We start from the raw sequence: 27,326 nt of genomic DNA, 5'->3' as shown, positions 1-27,326 counted from the left end.
GTGGAATGTGGTGGGAAGCCTGCTTGGTGACTGCAAAGCTGAAGCTTGGTTCTGCCACTTAAAGACTCTGCCCCAAAGTCCCCACCACATTGACGCCCTCCCTGACCCTCCCCCAGCTGTGGCCGAGGCAGCGAATGCTGCCTCCAGCTCCCTTTGTGCTGGGCGCTCACCTCTTGTGCTGGGCGGCGGGGTCAGGCCTCCGGTTGCCGCTGTCACGTAGATCAAGCGTGTGCTGGAGCTGTGAGCTCCTCCAGGCCGAGCCTGGGTCCTCCAGTGCCCGGCACAGTGTCCAAGGGCCTCAGGACAGGTCTGCGGGAAAGGTGATTCCAGCGTCCGCCCTCAGGGCTCTCTGCCATACAGAAGTTTAACCCTTGGTCAGTTACGGAGATTAGGGGGACCTGCCAGCACATCTGGGGTTCTGAGCTTCATTCCGTGCCACCTTCCCACATCGGGGTGCATGTGCTGCACAGAAAAAGGGGAGCCCTGGAGGCCCTTTCCCCTTCCCCGTGAACCCCTTTCCCTGCGGGAGTGAAGAGGCTGCACTAGCCAGCATCGTCCCTGTCTCCCCACGGTCAGGGGGCTGTGCCAAGCCATTGTCCTGCTCGTTGAAAGACCTGGGCAGGCAGGAGATCTTTCCCAGGTAGGTGCTTGTCCCTCGTATGAAAGGATGGGACCACAGTGCCCATGCTCCCACCCCCAGCAGACATACACTGTGAACCATTTGTGGGGTCTAGCACCGTGTGCTGCCCCAGGTTCGGGGAGCGGGGTGAGCGCTGGGGGAAAGCCTGCCAGGACCCGCCAGCACCTGCCTCTCCTGAGTGCCAAGGGCCACGTGTCCATGAGTCAGAACGTTGCCCCAAGTACTCAGGGGGATACTGTGAAGACCCTTGAATCACTTGGTGTTACCCCAGGGGGCTGCACAACCAAGTTACAGGTGATTTGTTTCACTTCTCAGATGGAGAAATTGTTACTTACTTCAAAGTTGTGAGAAAAAAACAAGGTGATGTTTGGGGAAGTGACTTGTAAACCACAGGGCGTTGCTCAACAGCGTGGCAGGCGTGGGGCAGCCACGGAAACCTCCAGGGACGTGGCCTCCCCTGCTTGGGTAGCCGTCTCTGAGCTGCGGCAGGGCAGGCACAACCCTTTCTGGTGGGAAGTTCTGGAGAAGAGGGCTGCCCCTCCCGGCCCAGTGGGGAGACATTGTGTTTACAGGGCCTGAGCTTGAGCCCGTCTCTGGTTTGGGGGCCAGTCACCACCCCCCACCTTTCTGAGTGGGTTTCTTCTTGTGACCCAGATGACCTGCGTGAGGAAAGTGAGAGAACTCTGAACATTAACTGTTGCTCTGGTGTTGAGAGAGAGGAACGGGAGTGTGAGTGACAGAGCCCCAGGAAGAAGCTGGGCCTGGAACCCGCTGGTGTCTCCTCCCATTGGGCGGGGCCAGGGCTGGCAGCTGCCCCTGCTGGGGAGACCGCCCAGGGGCCTCTCCGCTCTGCCCTTAGGATGACACTGCCTCTGACCTACTCGGCCCCCACTCGGGGACGTGCGGATTTAGGGGTCTTTGTACTTCCCCTGCCTCCCTTTCTGATCCCCTTTGTTTGTTCCTTTAATTGGGGATGATAAACAAAGACGATGATTTACAACCCAAGTCTTCCTTGCTAAGAAGCATTTCTGGCGCCGGTTCTCGGGTCTGCAGCCCTTTGCACGGGAGCTATTCTGAGACTTGTCACTGCCCCTCTTTCGGAGCCTGCCACCAGTCTTTATATAGACACCTCCGTTTGGGGTTTCTTTATATAGGCCTCTTCTCCATTTCTGGTTTCTAATCTAGATACATCTTCTGTTCGGTGTGTTAGGGATCATTTATTTTTACAGGAAAATGGAAATGTGAAGGGCTGTCCTCAGGAGAAACTTGGAGCTCAGAGCGGACGTGGCGTAGATGGTGGCAGAGGATTCTGGGGATGTTGGAGAGGGCTGGGGACAAAGCTGGGGAGCCTGGGGAGGCAGTGGGGCGGCATCGCCGGGTCAGGCTGCAGGCCCAGGCACACCCCAGGGAGTCCTGGGACCCTCCCTGGGTGTCCGCGTGTCCTGGCAGAGAGGGTCAGCTCAGGCTTGGACATGGTATGAGGCCGTGTGGATGGCCCTCAGGCTTCAGGCACCGGAGGCCCTCTGGGGCCAGGTGAAGCTGTGTGGGGACACGGGGCTGGGTGGTGGCGGACCTGGGACTGGAGCTCCAGCGAGGGCTCTTTGCACGGTGCCCACACTCTCCGCTGTGTATCCACTCCAGCAGCGGTCAGGTGGTCCTCGGGTTGTATTGCAGGTTATTCCCAGGGGCTGTCATTCCAGCAGAGCTAGTCTTGCAGGGCCTCGGCTGCAGGAGATCCAGGGACCCCAGGATGGTGTTTGCCAGCCTGTCAACAGGTGGCAGCACCGAAGGGGATGCATTCCAGGCCATGGGCACCGTGCACAGGAGCGGTCAGCCCTCCCAGGAGCCTCCCGCACTTTCACGGTGGCTCCAGCCTGCAGCTGACCTGTGGACACTGTTTGTAAGCTTGGACAGAGAACCCTAGCAAAAGCTCTTTATGAGCGACATCTGGGTTACTTTTTTTTTTAAAGATTTTATTTATTTTTAGCAGGGGGAGGTAGGAAGGAGAAAGGGAAAGAAACATCAATGTGTGGTTCTCTTCCACGCACCCCCTGCTGGAGACCTGGCTGCAAACTCAGGTGTGTGCCCTGACTGGGAATCAAACCCGTACCTCTTTGGTTTGCAGGCTGGCACTCAGTCAGTCCCCTGAGCCTCGCCAGCCAGGGCCCTGGTTACTTTTTAACTGGATATCATTAATTTGTTACCCCGGGTCCTAAAGGTGCCACTAGGAAGTGCTAGGTGACCTGAGAGCCACCTGGGCAGGGGCCCCTGGACGCGGTCCTCTGTCCCATCCACCCCATCTTTACTTTCCTGCCCAGGGTCTTCCTGCAGGTTAACTTCTTCAGCTCTCTTCTTTGTGTCTCTGTGAAGTGCCCCGCATTCCTTTCAAAATGGGGAGTGAAAGCTGACAGATAATGAAGGCAGTGTTAGAAATGGCCTCAGTGCTGAGCTTGGGGCTGGGGATTCAAAGCGGGAGGAAGTGTGGTCTTGCCTCAAAGAGCGGCCAGCCTTGGGAGGGCAGACGCGTGTGCAGGGTGATGCCTGAGCCGGACTAGAAGATGGGCGGTGTGAGGGCACATGCGCTGGGAGGCGCCCCAGAGCCTCCAAAACAGCGCGGCCAGGGTGCGGAGCGGCACCGGCCACTGGGGAGACCGGGGCGAGATGGGGAAGAAAGGGTGCAAGCTCTTAGAAATGACATGGGCGACGAAGTGGTCTGGCTAGAGTGGGCAGGCGGTTCTTTGCTGACACCCGAGGCGTACCGGAGCTGCTCTGTGTGTGTGGGGGGGGTCGGTGTGAGCAGGGCAGAGCCCTGTCCTTGGGCAGCTGTGTGTGATGGAAGTAGGTGGGCGGTTAGCAGATGCTGCGTGAGGAAGTGTTTGTCCCAGGGAGTCAGGTGGTGTGATGCTCTCTGGGGTCGGAGAGGGGTTGCCACGTGTGGCGGGCCGGTCAGGGCAGAGCCCTAAGAAGCGCTGGGCAGCTGGGCAGACATGGGCACTTGCAGGCCTGTGGCGGCTGGGAGCGGGAGGCCCGCGTGGCTAGGGTAGGGGATAGAGGTGGGACCGTAGCAGACGAGATGCAGTCAGAGCTACGAGGGCCCGTCGGGCAGTCTCGTGGGCTCCGGTGGGACCGGCAGGGAGCTTTCGGAGAGTTTCGACAGAGGAGGGGCCAGTCTGGCCTGCACCTTAGAAAGCTCGCACAGCTGCTGTGTGGGGGACCGGACAGCAGGGACCAGGACGGAAGCGCAGAGACTGGTTCTGTTAATTCAGAGGAGATAAGCTGAGGCGGGGGCCAGGACGACACGCAGGCAGAGAGTCGGGAGGCATTCTGAGGGTGGACGCGGAGACCTGGGAGGTTTTCCCAACGCTGCCGCTTGCCCGGGGAGGAGGCTAACACTGTGGTTCCCTCTTTCCAGGCCAGTTCGTCACTTGTTCCTAGGGCTCTCTCAGGGAACCCCTGCTGCCAGGCACCATGACGGTGAGGGGGGCCGCGCTGGCCCCGGGCCCACCATCGCCCACGACCGCGGCAGCCTCGCCCGGCGTCTCCGGGATCCCCGAGGGCAGCCCCACGGCCATGGAGCAGCCTGTGTTCCTGATGACCACCGCAGCCCAGGCCATCTCCGGTTTCTTTGTTTGGACGGCTCTGCTCATCACCTGCCACCAGGTACCCGGCCCGTCAGGAGTCCCTGAGCCCAAGGCCTCCAGAAGGGTCCGGAGGGTTTTCTGGCCAACAAGGTAGTGGTTAGGCTGGGGCAGGCAAGGCTGCGGCAGTGAACAAACCCGCAGTCCTCGGGGCCTCCCCTGCGGGAGTTGGCTTCTCCTCGCTCACGCCCCAGCCCCACGCAGGTCTGGTTCCGCTTCGCGGTCCCGGCATCTCGCAGCTTCGCGGCGTCCTCCATCCGACCGCTGGGAGGAGGCGCGTGTGAGGCAGGCCCTGGGCGTTGTTTACCTTCACGATCCGGACATCGCTTGGCCCACCTTCCATGGGTCAGACTGGTTGCGTGTCCACCAGCCTGCGCTGCAGGGAGCCTGGGGACTGTGCACGAGCCTGTGGATGCCCACAACCCTTTGGCGGACGAGAAAACTGAGAAGCAGAGAGAGCGAAGGGGAGGGGACCAGCCCAGGCACATACAGGTCGATGGCAGAGCTGGGGTAGAAATCACGTCTCCTGTCCCCCCGTTGCTCGCAGGCCCAGAGGCACCTGGCGCGGGCTGAGACGTGCCTTGGCTGCCCTGTCGGCTCCTCACCCAGGGCTCTGTGCCGCCTGCCCCTCTAGAGTCCAGTTGCTCCCGAGGCAGTTGGCTCGCCGCAGACGGGGAATGTTTTGTTCTTTCCCTCCCGGGCCCAGGGCTGGGCTGGGCCAAGTGTTACATCATGAGAACTGGGATGGGAGACTCGGCTGCTGGGACACGGATCATGGCTAGAACAGTTCTTGGCATTTGTGTGTAGCTTTTATTTTTTCCCCTGCTTTATAAAAATTAGATTTCGTTTTTCCGTCTGCCCAGTGAGGCAGGAGTGCTGCTCTGTCCCCCACTGGGGAAGTAGGGCGCGGGCGAGGATGCCACAGCGGCCCCGTCCCTCCTGCCCCTACAGCATCCGCTAGTTAAGGGGTATAATGGGGTGGGCGCTAACCCGCACGCCCTTGTTTCAGCCCCACGGCCCAGGGACCAGGAGTTGGGGAGGTGGGTGTGGGGACACTAATGCACTGAGTGTCTCCTTGCACCACACAGACCTGGCTGTGCTTGAGGGTCCCGAGGGCTTGTTACAGCGGGATGCCCTGGCCTGTCCTTAACTTGGGTTTGGATGGTCTTGGGTGGGTGTAGTGTCATGCCTCTGTGTCTGGGCAGCTGGTCTTGGCACCACCGCCTGAACCCCACAAACTTCTGCACCCCGTGTTCTGATGCTCATGGCGGCCTCAAAGTTTCATTGTCCCGTTGTGCAGGGGAGGGGGCTGAGGTTCAGGGTTGAGCAACGAGGTCACAGAAGTAGCAAGTGGCAGAGCTACCTGTCCCCAGGCGGGGCTCCTCCTGGGGGCGCAGAGGGGTGGGGGGTGCGCCGCCCTGACAGCCAGACCCTGCTGACAAGGCCCCTCTGCTCCCAGATCTACATGCACCTGCGCTGCTACAGCCGCCCCAACGAGCAGCGCTACATCGTCCGCATCCTCTTCATCGTGCCCATCTACGCCTTCGACTCCTGGCTCAGCCTCCTCTTCTTCACCAACGACCAGTACTACGTGTACTTCGGCACCGTGCGCGACTGCTACGAGGGTGAGGACGAGGGCGGGCGGGCGGGATGCAGGGAGGGCCGGGCCGGGAGCCACCAGCCTCTCTCCCCAGTTCCTCCTCCAGAGGCCGCCCTCACCTCTCCACCCGCCTCAGGGTTTCCATCCAGGGCCAAGTCCACAGGTAGCAGCAGCACAGGTGAAGCCAGAGTCTCACCTTGCAGGCTCCCTTCGCACTGTGGCTCCCAAAGCTCCGTCACAGATGCCTGGAAGCAGGGCCTCTCCCGCCGGGCCTCAGGGCTGTGCAGGCAGGGAACAAGTGGTCCACTTGTAGGTAGAAACTCCGGGTACAGAGGGGTTGGGGGTTTGCAGGAGGCTGTGGCGCAGTGCCGGCAGGGCTGAGCCTCCCTCCCCACTTGACTGAATTCTGAGGGCTGGGCCCAGGGGAGGCTCTCTGTGACCCCCCCCTTTGCTGCACGCCCCCCTCGTGGTCCTGCGCTTCCTGTCTCCTGCTCCTGCACCTGGTTCCAGGCTGCGCGACCAGTCGTGGCTTCCCCTGTGCTGAGGCCAGGCTGCTCTGCCTGCGACCCACGACCTGCTCCCCTGACCCAGCAGGCCTTTGTCCTTGGCGCTAGGCTTCAGGAGCATTGGGGTGTGGGCGACGCACATACCATGGGCGTGTATGCACATTGCCCACACCCCCCTGCCCCCAGAAGCTGGAGTTCCTGCTCCACTTTGAACCCGCGTATTCCCGAGGACTCACAGGGCACAGGGGGTGCCTTTGGGCTTGGTGGGGAGATGGGGCACCTGACACTGCGCTCACCTTGCCCCTTCAGCCACACTGGCCTCCTTTCCGGCCTGGGCACTTCAGGTGCTTGCCCGCTGCCTGAAAAGCTCTTCTCCGGCCGCCGTCCCCATCTTGACCCCGGTGTCCCCTCAGAGGCTTTCCCTGTCGCTCCCACGTTCAGCACCCCGTCCGTGTCCTCATGGCCTCGCCATGGTTTACAGCCACGTTTGCGCCTGCTTTGTTCTCGCCATCCTGAGGGGGCCATCGGCTCTATGAACTGGGCACGTGGTAGGTGCTCACTCGTTTTTTGAATGAATAAGGGACTTCTGGAACACCTGCTGGGTGCCTTGTGTTCATCCACACAGGGCCTCATTAAGTCTCCTGGCTGGTGTCCCTGCCCAGCTCTGCCAGGTGTGAATGCTGAGGCCAGGTGGGGCTCCAGTGCCTGACGTTCCTGGAAGCAGCAGGGTCCCCAGGGAAACTGCTGGGTACCCAGGGAGCCACAAAGACTGGGGTTGGAGGGGGTGGGACCAAGAATCCTTTTCCGCCCTCGCACGGGTGCCCAGGAGTAGACTGCCTGCTGGTTCCTTCAGCTGTCCCCTGCCAAGGGGTCCTCTCCTGTGTGGTTGGGGGGCAGGTCCTGAAGACTGGGGTGCACCAGCCAGGGACACGGCAGAAGGGGGCACAGCCAGGGAGCTTCTGCGTCACCCTAACTCTATGCCCCAGAGGTGGTGGCAGATGGGGTGGCTCCCCTCACTCCAGAGGCCTCTTTGTTCAGGCCCTGCCTGTCCAGACCTTCCTTCCATCCATGTAAACATGCAAAGGTCTTCCCGGGAAGTCTGCATCACCTAGCAACGCTGCCGTCGCCATGGCCCCTCCCAGGGAGTTTACAAACAGGGCAGCAGGTGCTTTGGAGGCCAGGCTGCTGGAGTTCAGCAGCATGTGGCGTCTGAGTTCCTGGGCTTGGTCCCTGCCCTCCCCTTCCCCGCACCTCTGCTCTGTGCCTCACATGCTCTCCCACTGTCCTTGTGTCTGCCAGGGCTGCAGCTGCCCAGAGGAGCGGCCCCACGGGGGCTGCCCCTGTAGGCCAGGGGGTGGGGTGTCCCTTAAAGTTCAGAAGGAGCTCCCATTGGTTCCACCCTCCCTCCCAGTCTCTGGAGACCCGAGAAGGCAGCAGGGGCTGGGCCGGGCCACAGAACTCCTCCCTCGGATGAGCCGGGCTCCCTGCTGGCCATCAGGCAGGCGCTGGCTTTTCTTTTCTCTCTTTCCTTTTTAGACTTTATTTACTTATTGTTTGGAGAAGGGGGAAGGGAGGGAGAAAGGGAGAGAACATCGATGTGTGAGAGAGAAACATCTGTCAGTTGTCTCTCACATGCACCCCAACCAGGGATCGAACCCGCAACCTGAGCATGTGCCCTGACTGGGAATCGAACTGGTGACCTTTCACTTTGCGGGATGACGCTCAACCCACTGAGCCACGCCAGTCAGAGCTGCTCGCCTTTTTAACAAAATTAAATCAACTAACATTTTACTTTCATCATCATCATCATCTTTATTAAAGATTTCGTTTATTTATTTTTAGAGAGAGGGGAAGAGGAGAGAAATATCAACGTGTGCTTGCCTCTCCCGCACCCCATACTGGGGACCTGGCCCACAACGCAGGCCTGTGCCCTGACTGGCAACTGAACTGACGATCTTTGGTTCGCAGGCCGGCACTCAGTCCACTGAGCCACACCAGCCAGGGCCACATCTTACTTGTATTGAAGTCGTACGTGCGTACGGTCGAAACAGGCTGCCCCAACTCCCCTCACGTCCAAGTGCATTGCACTTTCAGCTCTTTAAACCTTCCTTCCCGTAGAGCAACCGGAAGCTGTGCTTACACCGCAGTTTCTTGGTCTTTCGATGTTGTGTGGTGCTCAGTTGTGACTCCCTGCTCCGGGAGGCTTCTGATTAGGTGCCTGTGTCCAGCGGTGCCCACCCCACACGGCGCGTCTTCCTTCCACTTCTCAGTGTGGCTGTGCCCAGTTGTTTCTGTTGTGTTCGTGTCGTTCCACTTCTGTAAACATCGTTCGAAGCTGGGCCTTCTGCTATCTTGAATGACGTTTCCTTGTACAACTTTGCTTTTCCTCTGCTTACTACTTGTCTTGCTGTTTGGTTTACTCTTGTTTTCTGGGTATCCATCGGTAACTTGTTCCCGAATGCTTCATGGAGTACAAAGCAAGCCCCCTTGAGGGGAGATGAGTCAGTTACTCTGTTCGCTCCGGTGCCCCTCGGCGCAGTTCCTCCCGGGGCCCTGCCCTTGCCCACTGGTCTGCAGGCCCGGCGCCTGCTGCTCAGCTGTTGCCCGGGGTCGTTCTTCCACTGTCATCCTGGGAATCCTGGCCACCTCTCCCAGACTGCGCCACCGGCTCCCTGGATGCCATTTTCTCCTTGCTCTTGACCTGTCTGTTAGAGGACGCGCTCTAGGAGCTGCTGAGAAGAGGGGTACGTGGGAGTTCTAGTTTTTGAAATCCGAAAGGTGTCTGCAAATATATACTACATTGTTCTGTTTCATTAGTTCTGAGTTGGAAGTCACTCTCCCTCTGAATTTCGAAACTCTGTCTTTCAGCTTTCAGGGTGGTTTTGGGGAAGTCTGCTGGAGCCTGATTCTTCTTTAAAAATTGAGCTGAGAGAGAGCAGTTTGTTTTTCTACTTATTTATGCACTCACTGGTTGGGTTTTTTTAATGTTATTTATTTGTAGAGAGATGGGAAGGGAGGAAGAAACAGGGAGAGAAACATCGATGTGTGAGAGACACACTGGCTGGTTGCTTTTCACCCCCGGCTGGGGGGGACCTTGCCCACACCCAAGTACGTTCCCACGAAGGAATGGAACTGGTGAGCGCTGGCTTCTCAGGCCGGTGCTCAGTCCACTGAGCCACAGCAGGCAGGGCTCACTGGCTGATTCTCATCTGTCCCCTGACCAGAGATGAAACCCGCAACCTTGACATACCTGGATCATGCTCTGACCAGCTCAGCTACTAGCCAGGGCTGGATTCTGATCCTCCCCCCACCCACCTTTTTTTTTTCACGTAGAACTTTTAAAAAAAATTAATCTTTATGGTATTTTTTCCCATTAGATTCTCACTCTTGGTCTCTGTGTGTGACCGCTTTCTCCTTGCTTTCAGTGTCTTGATTCCCAGTGTTCTGAAATCTCACAGGAGGCAGGATGTTCACCGTGCGGACGCCTGGCGGGCCCTTCACTGTGGAACCCATGTGCTGCGTTCCCTGTTCTCCTGCGCTCCTTTGCTGACTTCTTCCCCTAGTTTATTCCTCCTTCTGCAATTCCTGGTGGTAGGCGGTTGCACTTCCTGGATCGCCCTTCAACTTTTCTTGATGATTTTCTGCCCTTTTGTTCTGTTTTTCAGAAGCTTTTTCAAAAAAGTATTTACTTTTGTGCTTTTCCACAGGAGATTTTGTTTTTCTTTATCATGTTGTAAGACGTCAGATGCTCTTTCCTGTTCTTGTATTTATAGTCTCTTGTGCTTGGTATTGGAGAGCGTCTTCCTGTCTCCGGGTCAGTAACGGCAGTGTCCTTCGTTTCCTGCGTTATGTCTGTCTCCCGACTTCCCCGTCTGCTTGCTCGACCTTTCACTTTTGTGGTGGAAGCTCCGCCACGGTCTGGTACCCTTGGCTACTCGTCATACCTGAGGACGGGGCTCCCAGCGGGGGGCAGGACAGGAGGCAGCCGCTCTGCTGCTGCTGTGCAGTGGCGGACACAGGCCCGGGATGAAGGCTCTTCGACTCTGGGCCTGTTCCCCAGAGGATAATGTCCTCATCTCCTGCCTGGGTGGCAAAAGCTGGGCAGGCCGAGTTAGGGCTGCAGGCGGGGAACCCGATGTGTCACCGTCCACGTGTAGACCTCGCCTCTCTTTTCCGCAAGTCTCCTCGTTGCTGCCCTCGGCAAGCGAAGTCCTCTGAGGTCTGGAATGGAAAAGCCCCGCAGCTCTGTGTGGGAACGTGCAGCCACGTTTTCCGGCCATCGGAACTGCCTGGTGCACCCAGTTCTGGGGGTCCCCGCGGTTCTCGTTGGCTGGCCACTCCCCTCCCTGTCAGTGACCGTGCTGCATCTTCCAGAGCTTCTGTCAACATCGCTTGTCGCTGCCTCCAGTGCCTTCCCCTTGTCCTGGAAGGCTCGTACTTTTCCACCCATTTGTTCTCGTTTTAGTGGCATTCTGCAGGGAGGGGGAGTGTGGGGATAAACAGCTTGAGTTGGTGGTAGTGCTGCCATTTTTGATGGACAGGGCCAGTCTCTGAGGAGATGGCTTGCCCAGGGTCCCGCCCCTGTGTCTGGTGAGGGCGGTAATGTGCACAGCGGCTCCAGGCAGAAGGCGGAGGGGTGGAAACCAGCCACTTCACCTGCCCTGTGTGATTGTGTTTGGGGTGGGGGTAGCCCCTAAAGGTAACTTGGAGACAGCTCTGGGAGCTCGGAGATGAGAGGGAGTGGGGGCAGAGTTCAGAGAGGGGGACACGCTCACCGTTCACATTGCTTTATGGGGCCACTGTTTCCCCAGTAGCGCCTGTGTGGCACTTCACAGTCATACCACGTAGTTCTCATTATTGTTAGCGCAGCCTCACCTCCCAGTTACCTGGCGGAGTATGTATCGTGCCCGTTTTATAACTGAAAAAAAAATTGGAGTAGGCTAAGAAACATGCCCAAGATCTCCCAGGTGCTTGCCAGGGGCCAGATTCAGCCTGGGCGTCCGAGTCCTGGACGTGCTCTGTGCCGGCGTCGGGAGGGGGCAGAGGCCAGGTTTCTCCCCTGGCAACACAGTGGCTCTCGTCAGGGGAGGAGGTTTTTCCTGGAAGAATCAATTCAAGAATGATGCTTCATTCACCCAGTCAGATTTTGGACAAACTTAGCTTCCTGATATGTGGCCCCAAATGAAACCTCTTCCTGGGTGGAGAAAGCACAGCCAGGAGGGACCCAGCCGCGGGCCGACAACATGGGGCCACACGAAGCCCCGGGGCCGGCGTGCTGGCAGGAGGACCCTCGGCCTAGGCCGCACTCGGACAGGGCCGGCGTCACAAGCTCTCAGCTGATCAGGGTAAAGAAAATAGTCGAGAGAAACCAGTAGAAGGTCTTGAGAGACCAGAAACAGCATTCCAGGCGTCAGGAAGCAGGATCGGCACAGAGGACAGAAAAGCACGAGGGAGGAGGGCAGGGCGGCCTCGGAGCGACCCAGAGGCGGGGGTCGTCGCGTCAGCGCGCCCACTGTCGTCTGCCGCGATCATCGTCAGTCGCTGAACAAAGAGGAAGGAACCTTCTGAGGCCCCTGTTTCCTGAGCAGAGACGACTTCTATCCAGAGTGCTCAGAACTGAGTTTTCTGGGCGCATGCATGCATTCTCTGAAATGTGGAATGCCCCACGTCTTTCCAGTAATAACCAGAGTGTTTCTGTGTAGCAGAGACAGCTGGGCCTTGAGGTCAGGTTTGGTGTTGAAAGTGTGTGGAGGGGGCGAGCGTGGGGTGGCCAGGTGCGCCCAGGGCCACTGAGGTTTCAAATGCAGTGCGTGGCTCAAAGTAGGGGTCCAGTGAGCGTCTGCTGAACAGACAGGGGTGCCCGACTTGCTTGTAGTGGGGAACTTGCAAGGACTCCTGACCCAGGGGGCTGCTGGCAGGCACTGCCGGGCATCCTCTCTGAAGCCTTAGGGGCCCCTCAAGGCTATGCTGTCACAGCTGTCCGTTGCCCGGGGGCTAGGGTACCCGGTGGAGAGCAGTCTCCAGGACTACAGCTTCCTGTCTAGGGTACTCCAGGTTGCAGAAGCTGCCAGTGAGGAAAGAAAGCCTGGGGTGTCGGGGTTGGAAGGGACCTGTAAATTGTCAGCTGCTCAGACCCCTTTAAAATGTCTCTGTCAAGAGGCTACCCAGCCTCCGATTGCATGCTTCCACTGGCAGAGAGCGCACTGTCTCCCATCTCTGAAGAGTGCCTGTGTCTTACACTAAGCGGAAGTGCCAGGATCTACCCCTTGGACCAAGTGATTCCTTCTACACAAGGTCACTGGCACTTACATGGAGAGAGCGATTCCTGTGTCTTCCCCGCGGGCCTCAAGGATCCAATGCAATCCCCATGTCATCTCCCTCTGGCCTTTTTCTCCTGATTGTGTGCCCTTGTCTCTAGGTACCTGGGATGTAGCCAGAAGGTCCAGGTACCTGACCGTCCAGAGCAGAAGACAGAGGCCATCCCTTACCTCGTTCTGGATGCTGTCCTTTAGACTGGAGGGCCTTGTCCCTGCGTCCCTTGGTCCTATATATGTCCCCAGGGCCTAGCACAGGCTGTAGCGGACATCTAGGGAGGCACAGGGTTAGTCTGTGGCTCTGGCACCTCTCCAGGGAACCAGGACTGAGACCGGGGTCAGAAGGGTACTTGGGCAACAAGGCTGCGGGACTGAGAACCAGACCTCTGACCTGTTTTGCTTTCCTTGTGTCCAGAACCGGCACGTCTTGGCATTTGCTCTGGGGCATGTTCAATTGTCTGTTTTAAACAGCCCTGCAGGGGTGCTTCGGGTGGCCCTGCAGTTTTCTGGGGAGGGACTGATTTGTCTACATGGGTCCTGGCATGGGCCAGCCGAGTCCTCTGGGAGAGATCGAGTCTTGTCGCCCTTCTCCGAGGATGTGCTATTGACTCACTAATGGTCTTGGGAAGGAAGCCGTCGGCAGATGGCTATTACACAGACTGACTGGCCCTGGAGCGCCGTTAAAAGGCCAAGAGTCTTGAGCTGAAGGATGGATGAAATTTGACAGTTCTGACCATTGGACGCAGCTGGACCCTGTCATTCAGGAGGGCACTGACGTGTGGGACACGAGAAAGGCTGTGAGCTCTGGCGCTGGCTCTGCTGAGTGGGCTGCAGGACGGCCCGGCTTGGGAGGGTGGCTCTGTGTTGAGGGGGCTGACGAACTTTGGCCCCTCTGGGCTCCCTGGAGGGTTTTGTCTGTGGGGCTAGAAGTCTGATCACCTTGTGGAAGGCGCAGCCTCCCATCCTGTGAGGGGTGGACTTGGGTGCAGGCTGAGTGTGGGTGCAGCTGCCTGCCCTGCCTCCCTGAGCCTCACCCGGAGCTGTGACCGTGTCCCTCCATCATTCCGTCCACGTTTGTGTGTAAGTGCCAGGGCCTCTGGTGGTTGTTGGGGATGGGCCTCAGTTTCTATCTTCGAGGAGGTTGCAGTCTCGGGGGCACAGCAGGCAACAACACACTGGACCATTGGCTGTGAGCTCGGGCTTGTTTAAGGCGCCCCCTCGCCCCAGGCCGTCCCCACAGCTTCTCCATGAGGAAGGGGCTCCTGTGATCCTCGGCCTGTAGACGAGGAAACCTCAGCACAGAGCACGGAAGAGACGTGCATGAGGCCACATGGCTCCTGAGTGGTGGAACCAGACCCTGCCCAGGTGGCTTGGCCCCGGGCTCGAGGCTTTCCTGCTACTTCACGCCGTGTCTTGTCCCGGGAGCATCCAGTCGATGAGCAGAGAGATCCCGAGTGAGAAGTGAGCGTGGCAACAGGGCAGAGGAGGCCACCAAGAAGGAGGCGGCTCCTCCGCTGGGTCTGTCTCTGGGAGTTAGCAGGGGGGCCAGAACGTGCACCCGCAGGGAGATGTGGGGGATCCTGGAACGTCCCCAGAACTCCAGAAGTGGTTCTGTGCCTGTGCTGCCTACCGTGGCTGTGTGAGGGACAGCCCCACGCAGAATGGCCTGGAACAGCCACTGGCTTAGCTGTTCACAGACTTCGAAGGCCAGGGCGTGCACAGGGCCTGGGGGGCACAGTCTTTGCCCTGTGGTGTCTGGTCTCTGCTGGGCAAGACCCCTCTGCCTCAGGCCTTGCCTGGGGATGGGGCCCGAGGGCCGGCGTCTCAGGAGCAGGAACCAGAGGAAAGCCCCGGTGTCCATCAGCAGATGAGTGGACAAAACAGCTGTGGGACCATTACGCAGTGGGATTCTACTCGGCCTAGAAAAGAAGAAAATTTTCCCTTTGTGACTGTGTGGATGGACCTGGAGAGCATTGTGCTGAGTGAAATAAGCCAGTCAGAGAAAGACAGATACCATAGGATCTCCCTCACATGTGGAATTTAGTGAACAAACTGAACTAACAAGCAAAACAGACTCGTAGATGGAGAGCTGTTGGGGGGGAGGGTTGGGGGTGGACGGACTGAGCAAAAAGGAAAAGGGACTCGTGGACATGGACAACGGGGTGGGATTGTGGGGGCAGGTGGTATAAGGAGGGCCCCCACCCCACCTGGAGACATGAGCCCTTAATAGGTCAGAGCAATTGCAAGTGGCTTAAAGCACCCCAGATGTGCCCCTTTCCAAATCGCTGAAGGCCAGCTTTCGCCTCAACGTCTCTCCAGGGTTGTATGTGCTCCGGCCTCCCGTGTGGCTGGGCAGGGACCAAGTCACCCTCCGGAAAGTCCTTGAGCGCCATGCCGAGGGGCTGCCCCGGGAGCCTGGAAGGTCTTCAGGCTGCAGGGGTTGGCAGGATCGGATGGAAAGGAGCCTTCTCTGACTCCATTTTGACCCTCGCCTTGGCCTTGCTCCTTTGCTGGACACCTCTCCCCACTCCGTGCTCTTAGCCCTGACGCTCCTGCACCCTTCCTTGGCCGTGTTGTCTGCCGCACTCTTGCTCCTTCCCTCCACGCTCCCTCTCCTTCCTCACCCCTGCACACACGCCCCTCTGCTTCCGCACCCTGCGGGCTGTCGCCTTCACTCTGCCGACCCAGCAGAAACCCTTCCGCCAGGAGACACCAAAGCGTGCTGCTACATTTATAATGTAGTACTTACAACATACTTCTCCACTGGTGGTCACTATTGCAAATTTTGTGTCTTGGTGGGGATGTCCAGCTGCGTCCTCATTCAGAAAAAGCTGACCCAGCCTCTCAAGACATTTGTGCCCGGTTCCCGCACGTTCTGTGCAGACGAAGGTGCACCAGAGGCTGCCGGGCGGATCAAGGTGCCGCTGTCTCGTGCTTACCTAGGACGTCTCCCGAGACCCCGCCGGGGAACGTGTTGTTGTTTTGTTGTGAAATTTTGACTTATTACACAAATGAAAAGGTGCAAAAGACGAATAAATTGTGCAGCTGATACGTAGTTGAACCTAGAGCTGGCCCATGGTCCTGAGTTTGTGGCCGTCCCTCCCTCGCTCTGCTTCGCAGAGTGAGCAGTAGTGAGCCTGCGCCGCCCTGGTCAGCACTGCTCGTCCTAGCCTGGTTTTCATTACAGACAGCGTCCTCGCTGTGTGGGGTCTCTGTCCCTTGGGGCTCCCTGTTGCTGCCTGTGGCGGGTTTTTTCACTTTTCATTGATGTTCAGAATTCTGCCATCTGCTTGCCCACCCAGTTGATGTGACTGGTTCATTGTGGACTCTCTTTTCACAGCCCTGGTCATCTACAATTTCCTGAGCCTGTGTTATGAATACCTCGGCGGGGAGAGTTCCATCATGTCAGAGATCAGAGGGAAGCCCATTGAGTGAGTACAAAGCTCCCCTGAAGCACCCCCGCACCACCCCTTTCCTGGGCCTGACATTCTCCGAGCTGTTCTGGCGGCAGCTGGATGCACAGACCCGCTCTGCCTGTGGCCTTGACCTGTTGTGCTGCTCTTGAACTTCCTGCACAAGGTCATCCACCGGGACTCTTGGGAGGGCCTCCCTGGCTCTTTCTCCCTCTCTCTTCCTTTCTTCTCCTATTTCTTCCTCCCTCTTGCACTGTTTACGCTCAGTGCCTCTCAAGTTGGTATGTTACCTCGAGGCCCGTCCACCCTGCTCCCTCACGTTTCACTGAAGCTACACATGCTCCCCAGTGTCTCCCTGTACTTGGCCTCGGAGGCTGCCTGGGCCCCGTGCCCCATTCCCACCCCACCCTGCTCTGCCGTGGCTTGTCTGGCTGTAAGGGAGGGTGCCCCCCAGCCCCCCTTTCCCTGGTCCTGGCTCTCTGCTCACCATCCCCTCTCTGCTTGTCTCTTCCAGGTCCAGCTGTGTGTACGGCACATGCTGCCTCTGGGGAAAGACTTACTCCATTGGATTCCTACGGTTCTGTAAGCAGGTCTGTGTCCCAGCAGCTGCCTGGGTCAAGAGTTGTGGGCCAGGGACCAGGAGCCTGGGGCTGTGCCCGGAGTGGCCGCTGTGGGCTGTGCCGTCCCTGGTTGGCAGAGTGGCAGAGGCAGGCGTAGGGCCCGAGGACCCTGCCACAGGCTGCGCTGGGCACCGCCTGTGCAATCCCCGTCGCTGCATTTGCCCAAGTCTCGGTGTGTGTGAATTGGAGGGAGTGCGTGGGGGGTCTGGAGTCTCAGTGAGAACCTGCCTCACCGTGGGGGTCAGAGGGAAGGAGGTCCAGACAGGCCCAGGCAGTCTCTGGTCTCGGCCCCGTTTCCCAGTTGGCAGCCCAGCAGCTTCTGGCGTTCTCTGCCTCGTGGCCCGTGGTCTGGTGCAGCCTGGGCGGAGGCAGGGTGGCGCTGTGGCCGAGTGCGTGGACCTGGCTGTCTGGCCTTCGGCCTCGGAGTGTGCGTTCCAGCTTCTCCTCCGACTGACCTCTGAGCCTTAGTCCCTTCTGTAAAATGGGCGTGATGATCCTTGTCTGAAGGAATGGTTTAAAGAACAGGGCGGGCATAGAGCGTGTGAGCAGTGCTGGCACCATGCCCACCGCCTCCCCTTTGGGGAGGGGGAGTCACGTGTCATGCCCAGCTGACCTGACCTTGACTCAGTCTCCTATGGGGCTCCACCGCCCCTTCCAGCCCCTCAGGCATCTCCAAGAGTAATCAGGAGGGGAAATGGTGAAACCCATCCTTGTGACCCGCTGGAGGGCGGCTTTTACACTCTACTCTGGGTAGGGCCACTGCCTGGGGTGCGGCCACACCCACAAGGCGCCTGCCTGGGCTTCCCAGGTCTCCAGCCTGCTTGCAGGCCTTCCTTCCTGAGGGTGTTTGCAAATGCAGAGTCTGCCCACTGGGCCTGCAGGGGAAGAGTTAAAACCACCCCGGGCCCAGGGTGGGGCCTTTCCAGCCATTGTTTACCGAAGGCTGTGGCCGCTCAGGGCCCCCGTGACTCATGGCTGCCTTCTGTGGTGGTTGCATTGTGTACAGAGTGTGATCCCGCAAGCACTCACTTCGGTTGCCCCGTTACAAAGTCACCCAGCCCTGTGGGCCTGGGTGTTCCTCTGTTGCTCCTGGAGGTGGCACAGGGAGGTAGGAACAGGACAGAGAGCCGAAGCAGCCTCTGCACCCCTCTGCCGTGCTGCAGAGAGGAGGCTGCAGCTCCGTCCCAGGGGCACAGAACCAGGCCTTTGTCCGGGACCCGAGTCTCCTGTCACTCCGTCACTTCAGCTTTTCTATTCCTCTGCGCCCTCATCTGCCACAGGGCGATGACGGTACTTACGTCCCTGGGCTGTGGTCAGCATGAAGTGAGCCGACCCAGGACAGCATCGGCCTGTGGCCAGGCTCCTAAGGTCAGCTCGTGCGCCCAGCGCGGTGGGCTACTGCCCCCTCCTCCTCCGCAGGGACTGGTCCCGCCTCCTACTCGGGGTTGGGGGGGCCAGGGGACACCCGTGGGGTGTGCCGACAGTGGTGTCGCACCTCTCGCCCATCACATGCCTCTCCTGGTGGCAGCGCCACAGCTCACACCACTGGGGCTCCCCTGCACGCCTTACTCCAGCTCCCAGAACTTTGGGGTCAGCTAGCACTCTCTGCCCCGGGTCCTCGCCTTGTTTAGAGCCACACTAGCGTACCCCCTTTTCACTGCTCCCTCCTCCACAGAAGGGGCCTTGTCTCTTGGACTGACTTGATTTCTTTTTTTTTAATAAAGGACACATTTTTAAAAAATATTTTATTTATCTTTAGAGGGGAAGGGAAGGAGAGAGGAAGAGAAACATCAATGTATGGTTGATTTCAAGAGAAAGGTGATTCTAGTGATGTCAGGGGCCCCACAGGTCCCCAGTCTTCTGGGCCTCTGTGGGGGATTGTGGGAGGCTGGGAGAGGAACTCTTCAGGGGCCAAGCAGGCTGGCCGAGCCTCCAAGTGTGCATTGGGAGATCTCAGGACACTGCCGTCTCATGCCCCAGTCCCCGCATGGCAACCCTGTCATGAGGGACCTGGCTGCGTCCGTCTGCCAGAGGCTAAGTGGCCGCCCACTCAAGCTTCTGTAGCTGGTAGCTGGCGAGGCCAGGAGTCAAACCCGGGTCTGAACCCCAGACCTTTGCCGTAGGCTGCTTCCTATCTTGCACTCCCATACGTCACCTCCACCCTCAGTAGGACCCCAGCTCAACAGAGACCCTGGACCCAGACCCAGAGCTGTGGCCAGGCAGCCAGGCTGGGGTGGACAAGGAGGATGAGGGGCCTCTTCACCTGTCCCCACTGTCTGTGTGGCCAGTCCCCGAACAGGGCCCCGTCTTCCCTGGCCACCTCACCACTGCTGCCTGTCACCGGCACGGAACCGTGCCGTGTCCATTCTCTGCCCGTGAGCCTCAGTGCGAGCTGCTCCCTCTCCCTGTCCCCTTGTCTCTGCCTCATCCCTCCTGGCCCCTTCCCCAGTGGCATCTCCCACCTCCCACTCCATCTCTCCTTCCACCGCCCAACCTCCTTTCCTGTCCTTGTCTCCTCACGCAGCTGAGTCACACTGTCACTGTCTCACGGATTCCACTTTCCCCTTCCCATGGCTGTCCCCTCGGGAGAGGACACTGGGCCTCCCTCACCCCCTGGAATCCAGGGCAGGCCTGCCTGCCAGCCAGAGGAGGTGTTGGTCACGAGGTGTCTGTCCACACCCTGACGCTCGGCCTCCGCCCCTCCCTCCACAGGCCACCCTGCAGTTCTGTGTGGTGAAGCCGCTCATGGCCGTCAGCACCGTGGTCCTCCAGGCCTTCGGCAAGTACCGGGATGGCGACTTTGAGTAAGCAGCAGACCCCAGGGAAGAGTGGGGAGGGTGCTGGTGTCAGGATAGATGGCTCCGTATGGAGGCTGCTGCCCCAGCTGGGGGGGTGGTGGCCGCAGGCTGGCTACACACGCACACGCCAGGTCTTCCTGTGAGCCGGGGCCAAGATGGCCCCAGCCTTCCTCACTCCTCCCAGCACCCCTGAGCCCTGAGGCCCAAGCCTGGCTGTGGCACAAGGCCCGACTTCCAGCACAGGAGTGATCAATCCCTCAGTGTCCGTCAGCCTCACACACAGGCCACAGCCTGGGGCCCTGGGGGCGGGCTCAGACGGAACAGTGGCCGCTGTTCTCCACTCAGGGAACAAGAGGGTCAGAGCCCCTGGGTAGTAAGCCTCTCCTGTGTAAACGGTCCTCGAACATTTTGGGGGTCTGCCACTCGAACTGTGCGCAGTAGCCCCACCGGGGCAGGTGAGCGCACCGAGGCTCCGCGGGGCGTAACCTGGCTCAGGTGAAAGGAGCAAAGCCAAGGCCTCAGGCACGCTGACACCTGCCATCTGACTGTCGAGCTGCGTGCCCCACCCCCAGCCACACTGGCTGCCTCTCCAGTGCCCGCCCTCGGGAGGTCGGCACCAGAACTGCGGGCAGACGGCTCAGACGCGCCCATGAGTGAAGCAGAGGCGGTGGGGCCGTCCCAGACTGTGGGCGCACCCCCTGCACCCTTCTTACGGTGTGACCACTTAGGTCACCTCTCTGTGGTTTGGGGAGCACTGCTGAGCCATACGAATTGGCATTGGGGTGGGACACAGGATGAGGGAGGCCCCTTGTCCCTCAGAAGGGTCTGAGCCAGGATGCTCCCCCATTCCCACAGTGTTGCCAGCGGCTACCTGTACGTGACCATCATCTACAACGTCTCTGTCAGCCTGGCCCTCTACGCCCTCTTCCTCTTCTACTTCGCCACGCGGGAGCTGCTCAGCCCCTACAGCCCGGTCCTCAAGTTCTTCATGGTCAAGTCTGTTATCTTCCTCTCTTTCTGGCAAGGTGAGCCCTTCCTAGCCCCCTGAGGCTGCATGTGGCACACTGTCCCCCAAGCCTTGTCCCCTTCTGCTTGCCATACTCAGTGCTCCTGGGGTCCAGGCCCTGGGCCTGTCCTTGGCTGGTCCCAGTCTGGAGCTCCACCCACTGGGCATCCACTGGATGAGAAGTCTGAGCCCTCAGGTGCCTTGATAGGAGCTTCAGTGGGGATGCTTCATGGAGGGGGCCACCAAGAGGACCCTGCGTAGTCCGTGACATCTCAGTGCTGGTGGCCAGAAAGCAGCTGGGGGCATGGAGTTTCTCTCTGGCCTCAGCTTTGTCGGCAGCCCTCCCCTACAGAAACAAATGTGGGCCCTTCTCCCATCCACCCTGGCATTTGGCTGGGGGTTGGGGGGACTGGGAAGGGGGTTCAGCCTGGGCCAGACAACCACCCCCCCGCCCATTCCAGGCATGCTCCTGGCCATCCTGGAGAAGTGCGGGGCCATCCCCAAGATCCACTCGGCCCGTGTGTCGGTGGGTGAGGGCACCGTGGCTGCCGGCTACCAGGACTTCATCATCTGCGTGGAGATGTTCTTTGCGGCCCTGGCCCTGCGCCATGCCTTCACCTACAAGGTCTATGCCGACAAGAGACTGGACGCACAAGGTATGAGCCACAGTCCTGGCGATGACTCCCAAGGAGAGGGTCACACCCAGCTCTGCCCAGGGACCTGCCTGCCCCTGGTGTCCTGCAGGCATGGAGGGCTTAGGAATCCTCGGGCTGCATGTAGGTGTAGCTTGGGGGCCAGGCCCCCATTTTGCGGGAGGTCTGGAGTTCGGAGACCCCCCGGGAAGGTCAGGGTAGAGACGTTGGAGTAGATGAGCTCCTAAGGGTTCCTGACATTGAACTCAAGTTACCCGTTTTATCCTGTAATTCTGTCTCGAAGGTTCTTTTTTTTTCCTTTAACCTGATTACTTCTCAGAAACAGACTCAGATGGTAATAGTTTTGAACAGCTTTTTAAATTTTTCTGTATTTTTCTTTTCACACCTGTTGCTCTTCCTCTCTGTTAGAGCAGCGGCTGGAAACTGCCATTGTACAGTAGAGCACCCTGGAGAGACTGAAAAGCCTGTGTCTGGCCCCACGGTCAAGAGATTCTGCAGGGGCTGGGCCAGGCTGGGGCCCGGCAGGGTGTGGTTTCAGAGCTTGGGGCGGGGCTCCCTCTGGCAGCTGCTGGGCAGGGAGGGTGGTCCCCGGGGCAGGAAGAGGGGTCTGGGAAGGCCTGACCTGGAGGGAGGAGGTGGGAGGGCCTGGGGTGGGGGGTGCGAGTCCTGGTCGAACACTTCTACGCTGGAGCTTGGCCGCTGCAGCTCCTTCCTGTGTGGCTGGAGGCAGGAACCCACTTCCCCAGGCCCACCGCCGTGCCCAACACAGGCCCCAGGAGCCGAGTACTAAGAGGAGAGAGGCACTGGTTCGGCCTGTGGCCGGACTTCTCAACCTCCACCCCCTTCCCTCCCAGCTCTTTCCCTGGTTGGGAGGAGGCCTCAGAATGCCCGAGTGGCTGCTGGAGGCGTGAACTGTGTACCCCAGGCCTCCTGACTCTCTCGCACCCGACCGTGTTTACTCAACACGCTTGCTGCCTGGGGCTGGGGCGCTTTTTCTGTATTTGACCACACACCTCCTCAGGGCCAGGCTTGGCTCACCCGCTGCCGGCTGGTGTCGAGTCTGCTTTCCCCCTGGGCCCCAGTTGGAAGGATCTGAGGAACACCTTCCCTGTGTTGAGGGTGATGTCCCTTGGCCCTGGTCCTGACAGACCCTGTGCCCTTGGGAAAGTCAACTTTGTGCCTGGAGCCTGTGAAGGTTTAAATGTATAGGGAGCCATTTCTGTGTGTGGTGACCCTGCCAAGGTGCTCAGTGGGTGCCTGGGCGGTCTTCCTACCCTCAGTGGTCTGGCTCTGGCAGGGACCCCCACTCAGCCAGGGAAAGCCGCTGCTCGCCCTTGCCTTCTGTGCTGGTCCTGGCTGGTTGTGTGCCCGCTAACCACAGCGTGCAGCCCTTAGCCCTCCAGCCAGACGTGGGTGCAGAGCCAGCTCTGCCTGCTGAGCCACCTGCACAAGAAACCCCCGCCCCAGCCCCAGCCCCAGTTTCCTGTCTGAAGTGGCGAGAGGTTTGTGGAGCACAGGGCATAGGCTTAGCAATTACAGCCTGGCCTGAAGAGGAGTGAGGGGATGGGGGTCCTGACTTAGGGCCGGAGGCTGATCTCCGACCACTGCTCGGGTGCCCACTATTTGTGCCCCACCCAGCCACAGAAGGAATCTTTCCTAGGTGGACATTCCGCCCAGGCCCTGGAAAGGAGCTGGGGTGGCCTGTGTGTGGGTGGGGCTGAGGGCTGGGTGTGGCGGGGCGAGTGATGTGCGCTGGCCTCAGTGGTGGGCACCTGGTGTTCACTCAGCTGTCTCTTGTCTTCTCTATTTCTCCTGCTTCTCTCCCCCTCCCCTGCCTGCCCTGCTTTTGCCCCGGGTTTGGCCGTGGGCAGTGCCAACATATGGTCCTTACGGTAGGTTCTGCTCTCAGTCTGCACGTCTGTCCTGCACGCCAGTCCTGGTCACTGTCACACCAGCATGCCTCTCTCCGCGGCTTCTTCTTTGTGCCCCTGTCTCCTTCCCCACGGATATCCCTGGGTGGCAGAGCCCAGAGCATCTGCCTGCCTGGGGCCACCCTCTGTGGAGCTTGCCTGAATCTGTCCTGGTCTTTCGCTGTCCTGGAATCCGCCCTGCTTGGTTCTGGGGCACAGCAGTCATTCACGGGAAACCAGGGGCGTTAGGCATGTCCCACGGCAGAGGGTGCAGAGAGCAGGCGAGTTTGAGTCTGAAGACCAGGGTGCGAGTTGGGCTCATCCCTTACCGCCCAGTTCTGTGGCCCCGGGCCCGTGGGGACAGGTCATCAGAGAGGGAGTTTAGATCTGCACATCAGGGCAGGTGGCTCCTGCCCTCCCAGAGAGGGGCCTCCTCTGCTGGCCCAGCCCTCTGCACCTGACCTGATGGAGCAGGTCCCTGGTCTGCTCCCCTGGGAGAAGTGGCGGGGCTGGCACCCGTGGAGCCTGGGCACCCCTGGCTCCCAAGCCCCCTTCCCCAACACTCCCTCCTTCAGATACTGGGCCTGGCCCCGCCTCCCTAGGGCCTTCTGGGCTCATTGCCTGCATCGTGCCAGCCTCCACCCCTGCCCCATCCCACAGGCAGACTCAGCCCCTGTGGCTACTTACCTCCACTTGGCTCTGTGCCTCAGCCAGAGGGGCCATTTCTTTCCTGCACACGCCCCCATGTGCAGGACCCTGTTCTCTGTCCCAGGAGGGGGCGGTTGGATGAAAGAGCCTGGCAGGGGCGGTCCCAGGACTTAGGGGGGCCTCGCCGCCTCACCTCCTGCTGCTCCAGCCCCCTCAGCTCTGCCTCCTGCCCCCTGCCCTGCAGGCCGCTGCGCCCCCATGAAGAGCATCTCCAGCAGCCTCAAGGAGACCATGAACCCGCACGACATCGTGCAGGACGCCATCCACAACTTCTCTCCCGCCTACCAGCAGTACACGCAGCAGTCCACACTGGAGCCGGGGCCCAACTGGCACGGTGGTGCCCACGGCCTCGCACGCTCCCACAGCCTCAGTGGCGCCCGAGACCACGAGAAGACCCTCCTGCTCAGCTCTGATGATGAGTTCTAGGTGTGGAGGCTGCTGCTGGGAAGGGCGGGCACCTCGGCCCCAGGCAGGGTGTGCCCCCTCCAGCCTCGAGTCCAGGCCACGAGGCAGGCCGACACAGCTTTGGCATTGCCCTTTAATTTATTGGACCAGAGACACTCACATATCGCTTCCAGAGGAACAGCCAGTTGCTGTCTGCGAGGGAACAGCCCAGGCTCACCCTCGAGCCTTCAGGAATATTTACACAAGGCCAAACCTGCAGGACCGGGGTGAGGAGCAGAGGATCCTCGGAGCGACTGCCATGTCCCTGTGGCTTGTCCTGCGGTAGCAGCATGTCAGGACCAGCTGTGCCCCAAGCCTGAGGATCCCCAGGGGTCTGCTTGTGTTGCAGACCAGCGACCAGTCTTCTGCTCTGTCCCCAGGTCCTTGCCCTCCCCGACAAGACTCTGCCCCACCCCCAAACACCGTGCAATACAGCTCTTCCCCACCTGTCCCCTCCCCTGTCGCCCCTTGTCTGATGCTGGATTAGCTTCACCTGGGCAGGAGGAGGGAACACCCCTGTGAACCCCCTCCTGCCCCAGGACTGCCTGGCGTGCTTCCCCGATGAGAGCTGGACACCAGGAGCACAGGCCCCTGGGGCAGGGTGCTCAGGCGCCTCCGTGCTCCTCTGTTGACGCAGCCCCTCCAAGTCGGGGGTCCCTGAGCCCCTGGGTGTCTTCTCTGTGGCTGCACCTCTGCCAGTCTCATGTCCCTTCCTCCTGGCCTGCTGAGGACGGCCAGCAGCCCACACTGCCCCCTTGGGGTCTGTCTTGAGAGCATTTTTGGACAGAGTCCTTACTTCCTGCTTGCTCACAGGGTCAGGGGCTCCCCGCTTCCTGCCCAGGCTGAGTGATCAGAACCTTGGCTGGGGCATGGTCTGTCGCTGGGGCTTCTCCCTCACATTTCCTGGGGAGAATCTCAGTCTCTACCTTTCAGACCAGCTTCTGGAGGAGGGAGGGCGGAGGGCCGGGGCGTGCCGCGGAGGGCCCTGGCCCCAGGTCTGCACAGGGCCCGGTGTCCTCTTCATCTGGTTCCCTAGCTCATCTCTTCTGTGCCTTAGTCACATATGAGCGCTCCCCGTCCCTAGGCCTTTATTCTATCCCAGACACCACCCCCGCCCCCCATTAAGCTGCTGGCACTCAGAAGATCCTGCAGTGCTGGGCCAAGCACCCTTAGGCCTCAGGGGTGGCCAGGGCCACCTGTCCCCTGCCCTTGCCCGCCTCTGCACCCCGCCCCTGGAGCTTCCCTGCGCCAGAGCCCCCATACAGGCTGGGTTTGCTCTCAGCGGGCACTGCTTGTGTGTACAGGCAGAGCGTCCCATCCCCAGGTGGTGGTGGGCTTGGGCTGCAGTAGCCTGGGGAAGGGGCAGGCTGAGCGAAGAGGGCCTAGCCTGGTGGCTTCAGAATGTCACTGTGGCACCTCTCTCTTTTTTGGCCACTCCTGGAGTGAGGGTCGAGTTGGGGATCTGTCCCAGTAATCTTTCTGGGCTCTTGGCCCTTGTGACCAAGCCAGTCCCCTGGAGGAGCAGCAGCCTGCTTGAGGGGTGCCGAAGGCCAGCCTCGGGCCCCTGTCTGGTGGGCTTGGCCAGCCAGTCCCGAGCTGCGGGTCAGTGCAGGCTATCCGAGAATGACCTCTGTCCCCACTCCCACTATTTCCTTCCGTGAATCGGTCTCTCTGATTCCCCTTCCAGGCCAAAGTGTGCAGCTGGCTCCCTGCCCCCAGCCAATGCCCACCCTGGCTTGCCCTCCAGCTCAGCCGCAGGGAGCCAGCGGTCCCCAGGGAGCCGGGGCTGGGAACTCGTGCCTGACCATGCCACCCTTACTCCTAGGATTCGTCGCCTAACTTGTCTTTTTTTTTTAAATTTTTTTCCTGATAGAGTAGTTCTTTGTACATAAAAAATACTTGAAAAATTAACTGTATGATGTATGAGAGACAGAGCCCCTAGTTTTGTATCTCGCTTATGACTGCCACGAGCCCCACCGGAAAGCCGCTCTATTTTGGTCTCTGTGACATGTTGAGTGCGTGACAGAAGTGAGCAAATAAAGTGAGAGGAATATATATGAGATAATATAGATTGTATTGAAATCTCTGCCTGTGGGTGAGGTTTTTTTTCCTGCCTCTTCCCACCCCTGTGGGTGTGTCCAGGGTGGGTTTTGTGGTGTGGGCAGGGGTGTTTTAGGAAACTGGTCCTTCCACTATGTAATGTGTAGGTGATGGGGGGATTCATGTTGTCAGAGACTAAAATCGGGGTCTAGGCCTCCAGTGGACAGTGTCGCCCCCTCCCCACGTGGCCTGCAGGACACGGGAGCGCCCACTGGCAGGTGTCTCTCAGGGAGTTGAGGAGAGTTCCTGAGGTCCTCACTCTTTCCAAACTGTCCCTGCTTCCCTGAGCCCACCCTCCCACTAGGGGCAAGGCCTGGAACAGAGCCTGCTGGGCAGCGGGGACTGCCCCCACCCACCAGGGCAGGTGTCCTGCCGCCATCTCCGCATGCCTTCTCGGCCCTGGCCGTGAGCCTGGCTGAGCTGACTTAGGCACGCGGGAATGCAGCGGGGGCGGGGGAAATTCCCAGCCTTAGCTCATCCTCCTGTAGCTTCCGGTGGTCTTTTCCGTAGGCCTTAGCTCAGCATCTCAGGATTGGGTGAGGCCTGTGGACCACGCCCCCCCACGTGGTTGGGCCTTTACTCCCCAATCACGTTCCGCAACCTCTCCCAGCCCTGCTGCCTTCACCCCCATTCCCAGCCTCGAAGCAACCCTCACTGTAGGGGCATGGTTTTGTTGTGTTTAAGCCGGCAGCCCTCCAGGTCCCAGTGCAGGTCACACCTATGCCCTCAGAGTACCTTTCTGGTACACATGGGTAAACCGAGGCTGCAAGAAGCTAAATGAGTCATCGAAAGACACAGCTAGGAAAATGCTCACGTAGATTCAAACCCGTTTCCCTGAGCCGCAGTGGACTGTTGTCTGCCTGGGCCTTGGATGGGAAACAGTTGCATTTTAGGCCAGCCGGCTGGGACTGAGGAAACCGCTTCTCTCTCTGCCTGCCTATGCCTTCTGGAACATGCAGGAAAGATTTTCCCCTTG

At 59.6% G+C, this 27,326-nt stretch overlaps 1 protein-coding gene across 3 annotated transcripts in view; it reads left to right on the top strand.

The window, feature by feature from the left end:
- The window catches only part of TMEM184B (transmembrane protein 184B), a 44,660-nt gene extending 18,514 nt beyond the window's left edge, over nucleotides 1–26,146 (top strand). For 2 of the 3 annotated variants that reach the window (XM_037067908.1, XM_037067910.1), the window contains exons 2-10: nucleotides 4,053–4,300; nucleotides 5,738–5,903; nucleotides 16,039–16,129; nucleotides 16,626–16,701; nucleotides 19,444–19,535; nucleotides 20,385–20,554; nucleotides 20,997–21,191; nucleotides 23,060–23,080; nucleotides 23,991–26,146. In XM_037067908.1, the coding sequence (XP_036923803.1) occupies nucleotides 4,109–4,300; nucleotides 5,738–5,903; nucleotides 16,039–16,129; nucleotides 16,626–16,701; nucleotides 19,444–19,535; nucleotides 20,385–20,554; nucleotides 20,997–21,191; nucleotides 23,060–23,080; nucleotides 23,991–24,232 (1,245 nt within the window). In that variant the 5' untranslated portion in view covers nucleotides 4,053–4,108 and the 3' untranslated portion in view covers nucleotides 24,233–26,146. The remainder of the gene's footprint in view (nucleotides 1–4,052; nucleotides 4,301–5,737; nucleotides 5,904–16,038; nucleotides 16,130–16,625; nucleotides 16,702–19,443; nucleotides 19,536–20,384; nucleotides 20,555–20,996; nucleotides 21,192–23,059; nucleotides 23,081–23,990) is intronic. The other variant, XM_037067911.1, reaches the window with a different exon arrangement.
- Nucleotides 26,147–27,326: the final 1,180 nt, after the last annotated feature.

Source organism: Sturnira hondurensis, unplaced genomic scaffold, assembly GCF_014824575.4.
Source record: "Sturnira hondurensis isolate 20B ecotype Veracruz unplaced genomic scaffold, ASM1482457v3 Scaffold0017436, whole genome shotgun sequence".
NCBI classification, from domain to species: Eukaryota; Metazoa; Chordata; class Mammalia; order Chiroptera; family Phyllostomidae; genus Sturnira; species Sturnira hondurensis.
This window is presented reverse-complemented; position numbering and strand designations above follow the sequence as displayed.